Below are 8,232 nucleotides of genomic sequence, written 5' to 3' on the forward strand. Positions count from 1 at the left end.
TTATTTTATTTTATTTTCATTTCGAGAGAGAGAGCACAGGTGAGGAGCAGAGAGAGAGAGAGAGGGAGAGGGAATCCCAAGCAGGTTCCTAGTTGCCAGTGCAGAGCCCAGTGCAGGGCTCGAACTCATGAACTGTGAGATCGTGGCCTGAGCCCAAATCAAGAGTCAGACACTCAACTGACTGAGCCCCCTGGGCGCCCTGGCCCTGTGTTATTTTAAATTGGGAAACAATATAGTCCGCAGTGACCGTGTCAGCTCTCTGACAGGTGCTGGGCCACACGGCATCGAGCTCTCAAACGTGCAGGGAGGCTGGGAGAGCCACGGGCCCAGGCCTTCCCTCGGCCCTGACTCGCTGGCTGTTTTCCTGTCGTCGCCACACTTACTCCTCTTTTGCCCGTGTCCCTCTTTTTCCTTCACGTCCACAGTCTCCTCCGTGGCTCTGCATGGCAGGCCTCTGTCTCACATGGCCATCCTGACGGCCCTGGGGGTCTTCCTGGACTCGGCAGCGGGGGGTTCAGCCCTCACGTATTCATTTCTCATACAACGAGTTTCCTGTCTCTACACACAGTCATCTTAGTTCATTTACACTTCACGCTTTCTGTATACCAGACGCTCAGCTTGCTGCACACGTGCCAGTGTGAGTTTGCATGGTGGCCCCTTAGAGGCGTCTGATGCATTAGAGACCTCACTGCGCATCTTGGCCCCACCACCAAACCCCCAGTCTTCTGCTCCAAACACAGTGCGTCCTTAGAGCGATGCTTCCCCAGCCGGCGTTCGCCCGTTCAGCTGACACTTGATGGTTGTTCCACTTGGAAGGAACAGGCACAGGGCCAGCTGCGGGCATCTGGACTTCTACCACTGGGCTCTGCTGTATCCTCAGAGAGCGTGAGCGTGAGCGTGAGCGAGGTCCGACCAGTGTCCATTCACATTCGGTGCTGTGGGCAGCCTGGTGTGTCCACGTGGGCGGGCAGTCCTCTGTCTTCTGCGTCCCCTGAGGCTCCCTGTCGCAGTCGGCCTCACGTACTGGGTGTGAGAATAACAGCCGGGCACGAGATTCATTAATGCTATAACCAAACCACCTCTAGCATCTGGTACTTTCACTGCGTTCAGAAGTGTCTCTGTGTTACCCTGCTTTTCTGTGTGTGTTCCCTACAGCAGTTGAATGCACTCATCCAGTTAATCATGCTCAGTCTCCCGCTTCCTTTTTAACTTTCTGTCATCACTGATTTCTTGGCACTGAAGGGATCAGGATAAGCCTCCTCTGGTCAGGATGACTCAGTGGCTGTATATTTTGCATGCCTATTGTTGCACAGATATTTGGCCATTAAAGTCACTGTGGCTCAGGGAGGCCTGGCTGGCTCAGTCAACAGAGCACGTATGGGACTTCTGATCTCAGGGTTGTAAGTTTGAGCCCCACATTAGGTAGAGAGATTGCTTAAAAATAAAATCTCCGAAAAAAAGAAAAGTCGAGGGGCACCTCGGTGGCTCAGTTGGTTAAGCATCCACCTTCGGCTCAGTTCGTGACCGCATGGTTCGTGGGTTCGAGCCCCACGTCAGGCTCTGTGCTGACAGCTCAGAGCCTGGAGCCTGCTGCAGATTCTATGTCTCCCTCTCTCTCTGCCCCTCCCTGACTTGTGTTTTTTCTCTCTCTCAAAAATAAATAAATAAACATTAAAAAAAAAGCCGATGTAGCTCAGGAATCATCCCTCTCCCCCATTACTTTATTTTTGCACTCAGTATGCTCAGTGCTCTTCTGAATGTGCCAATCCCCAGATGGCTCTGGACAGAGACCGGGCTACTTGTCTGAGTTTTGCAGACAGGAAGGTTAAATACATTGTTAAATTTGTGGTGGAGACTGTGCAGTCAGTAGAGATCAATGCTTTATTAATTTTTTAATCCCTCTTGACTATTTTTTGACTTATTCCACTTCTATAAGTTAGTATTTTAGATTTTAATTTAGCTTGTTTTGTAATAATTAACATTGGCACCTTTTGCAGTATTTTTAGCGAATTGCGTCTTATAAATGTTAATGTGTATTTTCTGTAGGCCTCACTGATCACCACTACTCTTTCCTTGTGGACTTAGGGCCTGCCGTGTGGTTTACACATACGTGTCAGGATCCAGGCTCAAGAGGGCAAACCTCTACCACACCTTTTGGAGATCTAGGAGCCCAAAGTTTCTAGATATTTTTTAACGATAACCTTGACCAGACATGCAGTTGCCTTCAAAGAATCTTCGTGGTCAGCGTAGCAAAACGATTCTGTGCTCTTCCAGAGAATGGCAGACACCTGACCCTGAATGCTATGAGAGCAGCATTGAGCCCCAGCCCAAGCTTCCATTCTCCTCCTCGGCGTCGAGGTTTTCTCTCAGGGACCCGTCTCATCGGGGTGTGGAGGTGGGGCCGTGCTTCTGTTGATGGGTTCCATCTTCTCCCCTCTGACTTGCTCTTGTTTTCTCATCTCTCAGGTCGTTTTTGTAGCCATTTTGCTTCACAGCCACCTGGAATGCAGAGAGCCTCTGCTCATCCCCATCCTCTCCTTGTACATGGGCGCCCTGGTGCGCTGCACCACCCTGTGCCTGGGCTACTACAAGAACATCCACGACGTCATCCCCGACAGGAGCGGCCCGGAGCTGGGGGTACGTCCTCAGAACTCGCCCTCTGTGGACTGAGGGTGTCCGTACAATACGCACGTGCTCTGAGATGTCAAGTGCTAGGTCGCGTCTATAGGGGAGACGGTTGGAGAATTAATGGCCCCTGGAGATAGAAGAGGTCTTAGAAGTCCCCGTGCAGCCTCCCTATTTGCATATCAGGGAGACTGAGGCACAGTGAGTCAGGTTAGAGCTGAGTCGGTACAGCAGTTTTGGTGCTACTTACCCTCTCTTGTCAAAAGCCAGTCATTCCCTATATTAATCAACAAATATTTTGGGACCCAGCATACCTTTAAACTCATCTTTGGGTTTTTAATTTCACAGCAGGGCCCCAGGCTTTGTTTTACTTTCTGTACCAGCCAAACACAGTCGTGCATTCGGGTACCTTCTGTGGAGTGAGCAGAGCATGTAGGTACTGCGGAGCGGCACAGAAACATTTTAAATAGGGTCTCTGTCCTCAAGCAAGCGTATTACACCTCATTGGGTGGATGAGACCAACACGGAAGCAACACTAGGACTTGGACCCAGGACAGCACGTAGACCTGTAGACGGAACACAAGGGCCCCTGAAGCTGAGAGGAAGGAGATGGTGAGGAGGTCTGAGAAGCCCCTGGATGGAGGCAGAGCTTGGCCTGCGCCTCTCCGGTTGAGTCAGATAGAAACGGTATAATCTTACACCAGTGGCCTGAGCACTGTTTCATCACAAGTGTAAACAGTATCTGATTTCCATATATGCTGACCTGTTCTACCTTCGGTATCAGCCGTCCCTGGGCTGTGTTTCCATCCAGCTGTAAGGTAGATATGCTTGATTCCGCAGAGCCCGGAATAAGTCACCGATCTTGCCTTTGACCACAGGTCACCCGTGTCATGTCAAAACAGGAATTACATCGACCACTTAGCTCCATCCAAGGGCAGGCCGTCAGTACAATCTGATCTAGTTGTTTCCCTCACTAGGACAACCGCATCAAATTGGTATTGATGGTACCAATCCGTCTCGTAACACTGAGCCACCAGCAAAGGGGAAACCAAAGTGGCTGTCATGTTCTACGATGTAACCCTTTACCTCTGAAGAATCAAAACCGAGGTTAAATCATAAAAGCCAGGCTTTAAAGACTGTGCACATCTTTGCTTTGTAGAATTCTTAATAAATCCCATTCTCCTGACCATGTTTTTATTTTTATGCTTCTGAACATTTACGTGACTTCTGTTAGTAAGAATCTTTGTAGTTGATTTGTACAGTGCCCAAATAATAAGGCACATCTGTGACCTGACAGGTTACAAAATAAATTACAGTCATTTTTGATGTCTGAGAGTTACCTCTTACAGACATGGCTTCCAGCCAGTCCATTTGATGACTTAAACAAAAACTACTTTCCAGCCTGGTCTTCAGAACCTGGAATCAGGTTCTGCCTGGGTTTAGAGTTCCCTCTTTGGAAAACAGTGACTTGAATCCGTCAGACTTAACTGTGTGTTTTGATTTCACAGTAGCTTGCTGGCTGTCTGAGTTAATTTCTAATAAGACTGTACATTTTGTCTTAATTCAGACCGGCCTGGCTACAGAGGCTTTTCCTGATGTCATTTTTTTAAGTACAATGAACTGACGCATTATTGGCATCAGAAGGAAACGCTTTGGCTCTGGATTGTTTATATCTGCTCTGCTTCTAGAGCTTAGTGACCCTGTCTCTCCGTTTCTCAACGCAGGGGGACGCGACGGTGAGGAAGATGCTGAGTTTCTGGTGGCCCCTGGCTCTCATCTTGGCTACACAGAGAATCAGTAGGCCGATTGTCAACCTCTTTGTCTCCCGGGACCTTGGTGGCAGTTCTGCAGCGACAGAGGTAGGGCAATCTCTGGGGATGGGGGGAGGGAGGGCCTCGTAATTGCCTCATGAAGAATGGGGGTGGGAAGGTGGCTGCAAGCTGGATTCTGACCCCCCTTGAGAGCTCAAGTAATTCCGTGATATTAAATTATGCAACACATTCACGTTCAGAAGCCATGAGGGTCTTATAATCATATCATTGTTTCTTTTTGTGCGTATGGAAGGAGACAGCTCCTTTATTGTTCTCAATGGCCATTTGAGCAAACAGAGGCAAGGACACAAAATTAGCAAGAAGCTGGACCGGCATTAGAATCCTGATTTTCTGACTCCCGCCCAATGGCCTTTCCATTTTTCCATGGAGTCAGCATGAGGCCGCTTCACGGTGGTTGCTGAAGAGCAGAGACTATGTTGGGCGCCAGCAGGAGTGAAGACGCCCAGACTGTGAGGGCCGGTGCCTCCATCATGACCCGGGCCGCTCTTACCAGCTCTTCCTCCTCCTTCCTGCACACACGGCCCAGCCCATCACGGCTCTGCATGCACTAAGGCACTCTTCCCTCCTCCACATGAAGATCTCCATTATCTATTCACTCGCAACTCAGGAGATTTATCTGGAAACTGGCAGCTGCTCCCAAAAAAAGGGTTGAATCATTTTTTCCATCTTTCAAGGATGGGATGAACAAATAGAGTTACTTCGTTTGTTACCTCCTCTGCCGCCTTCTGGAGGATCAGTTCCGTCTCTGGAAGTTCTGGTCCTTCGGGAAGGCTAGTGGCTGCCTCCAAGGGCCTTCTGGTTTTACACATTGCCCTTGAATGTGCTGTTGGCAGGTCTCCAGCCCAGGGTCTCATGCCAGATTCCATGTCCTAGGAAGCAGCTCGTGTTGGCTTAGAAAGAGAAGCACATAAATCCCAGACAGGATGCCTTCTGCCTTTGTTCCTCGATTTTGTGTTTTGGGTCATGAAGGTCATCTTGGGTGGCTCCTGTCACCCTGCTGCTTTTTCAGTTTACTACTCCAGTTTAAGTTGCACAGAAAAAAAGTAGGTGACCTCCATCACCTCTGTGCTAGAACTCCATCTTCCCTTTAAAAAACTAAGGCAGCTGATGTTTTGGAGCCATTTCTAAAGTGGCCTCCATGACTTGGAGGTCCAGCACAGAAGGTACAGAACCCACGTTCATTGACCATCTGCTGTGTGTCGGCCGTTTTATGCACATTTCATTGACTCCCAAGAGCCCTGTGTGATGGATACTGTTATTCCCGTGGTTCTGTTGGAGGAAAGGAAAGGGGGTTCTGAGAGGGCCTGGTAGGTGACCAAGTAGAGGTTTGACTTGGGTACCACTCTACCCTCACAGTGGTTTCTTCACCCAGCTGGGGACTCACTTCATGTCCCAGGCATCGCTGTTATGTTCATTAAAATAGGTGAAGGCTATACTTCTCTTCCACTAGCCAGCTAGAGCTGAACTCTGCCAACATGTAGGGTTCGATGCTTTGTTTTCATACTCCTTCCTTTTCATTCACATAAGAAGAGAAAGTCTCATTTCCATGGAAGAACATGTCTGGTTTCCTGTGAGAAATATTTATTTAGTTTTCTTAAATTAAACATCAGAATTGGGTTATTCTGGCTTAACAGGTTAAAGGTGGGTTGAATTGGAATGAGAGGGCCGGAGGGTCACCAAGTGACCAGCCGACCACCCACAAGAACAAGACGGAGGCCTAGAGGTAGACCCTGAGCAAAGACCATCCGGAGAGCAGAGCAGGCTCCAAATTGCACGTTCAGACTCCAGACTTGGGCTAGACTGGCGGGGTTCNGTTCAAATTGTGGACTGTTGAGCCAACAACCCAGAGCTCTTTCTCTTTGGACTCCTGTAAAGAAGATGCATCCTTCTGGTCTCCATGCTCCGCCTGGGCTCATGCTTCCCACTCCCATCTATGGTCACAGTGGACCACTTGCGCCTTCCCCGCTTCCCCCCGGGGCCGTCCTGCAGCTGTCCATTGCTTGTCACCCAGTGTGGAGTGATCTGTCTGTGGTGGCCACACCAGAGATGGCTTACTCTGCCACATGGGGAAATGGTCTCGGGGATGCTGACACTAACTCTGCTGGCTTTTCCTCTTGTAGGCAGTAGCCATTTTGACGGCCACATACCCTGTGGGCCACATGCCATATGGCTGGTTGACGGAAATCCGTGCTGTCTACCCTGCTTTTGACAAGGTGAGAACCTGTGCGGCGTGGTGTCTGAGACACACTCTTTAAAACTAGTTTTTGATAGACAGACATCTCAGATGAGGAACATCTTGATGTTTCCCCATCTCGCCTCCCTCTGTGAGGTTCATGTGGTGTTGGGGGTGCCGAGCGTGAACTGTGGAATAGGTCCCTCAGAAAGTAACAGAGGCAATCGAGCTTACCTCGATGCCAATTCTCTAATGCCTTCCGAACTATATTCACTTCTAGGTCATTCCTATTGAGAAATCATTAAATTTTTTTTTTTTTTTTTTTTGCAAAGGGAAAATTGTCTCTCAAAAAAATTAGTACATTGGATTTTGCTTCTGTGGTTTGTTTTTTATTTTTTATTGATTTTTTAATTTTATTTTTTACATTTATTTATTTTTGAGAGACAGAGTGAGACAGAGCGTGAGAAGGGGAGGGGCAGAGAGAGAGAGAGAGACACAGAATCTGAAGCAGGCTCCAGGCTCTGATCAAGAGTTCAGTTCAGAGTCTGATGTGGGGCTCGAACCCACGAACCATGAGATCATGACGTGAGCCGAAGTCGGACACTTAACCAACTGAGCCACCCAGGCGCCTCAACCGTGGTTTGTTTTGTAAATAAAACAAATACTTCATGGACCTCAGAGCACATGTGAAGGTACAACAGGATGGCACACTTGAGCTTCTAGGCTTACGGCGCTCTTTCAACGTGTTGGGAACAGACATGCTGAAGCTGTCCACACGGCCAACCTGGGTCCAGGTTAGTTTGGATGCAGCAGACTGAGTCCAGCCGAAAGCCTCTGTTAACTGCAGCCCTGCCCCCTTGCAGCTGCTACCACACCCTTGGAAGCCACACGACTCTTCAGACTTGTAGCCCGTGGCTGGGTGAGGACTGTCCTACCCATCATTTGATTCATATTTATTTCCTTAAAGCTTAACAATTTGAACCTATAGACTTTCATAGCAAAACATACCCCCCCCAAAGATAGTATACAATATTTTAAAATGAAAAATGGGAACAGAGGCTCACAACGTGCCACTTGTACTTTTAATAGCAGCTATTTTGTCTCGAATCTCTCTAGGACAAGCTCAGAGCTATTATCTTACCCCAGCAAGAGCCCCAGGATTTAAGGAGAGGAGGCCTCTTTGCAAGGGGCCCCAGCGGATCGGCTCTGGCTGCACGGGGCGGTTTGGGCTCTGACTGGCTAAGGCTGGTCCCCCTTCCCCCCTCACCCCACCCTCTCCACTCTCAGACTCGCATGGGCATCGGAAGTCCTGGGAGGCCATGTAAGCAAGGCCCGGCCACAGGCTGTAAGCTTAGCTCTTTCTTTCACATAGCCTCCAGCTTCTCAAATGTTGAGTTGTCTGTGGGCTTCTGGAAAGGAGCAAGCCCTGTGGAGTGGAGCCCCAGAGAGGTTTCCTGTCCAGCTTGCACACCTGAGCCAGGACACTCCCCCTGCAGGCATCTCTGGGTAGGCAGAAGGCAGATGTGCAGGCTCAAGTCTGGGAAGATGGCGTCCGTGTGGGTCCCTCTTCTCCTCGTGGTCTACCAGCAGACTCATCCCAAC

The 8,232-nt window shown here is 49.3% G+C and overlaps 1 protein-coding gene across 1 annotated transcript in view; it reads left to right on the forward strand.

The window, feature by feature from the left end:
• Positions 1–8,232, forward strand: part of ANKH (ANKH inorganic pyrophosphate transport regulator) — a 140,678-nt gene that overhangs the window by 101,960 nt on the left and 30,486 nt on the right. Inside the window, exons 6-8 of the mRNA XM_077771993.1 lie at positions 2,467–2,637; positions 4,350–4,484; positions 6,578–6,670. Of these exons, the coding sequence (XP_077628119.1) occupies positions 2,467–2,637; positions 4,350–4,484; positions 6,578–6,670 (399 nt within the window). The remainder of the gene's footprint in view (positions 1–2,466; positions 2,638–4,349; positions 4,485–6,577; positions 6,671–8,232) is intronic.

Source organism: Crocuta crocuta, unplaced genomic scaffold, assembly GCF_008692635.1.
Source record: "Crocuta crocuta isolate KB4526 unplaced genomic scaffold, BGI_CrCroc_1.0 scaffold51, whole genome shotgun sequence".
NCBI lineage: Eukaryota > Metazoa > Chordata > Mammalia > Carnivora > Hyaenidae > Crocuta > Crocuta crocuta.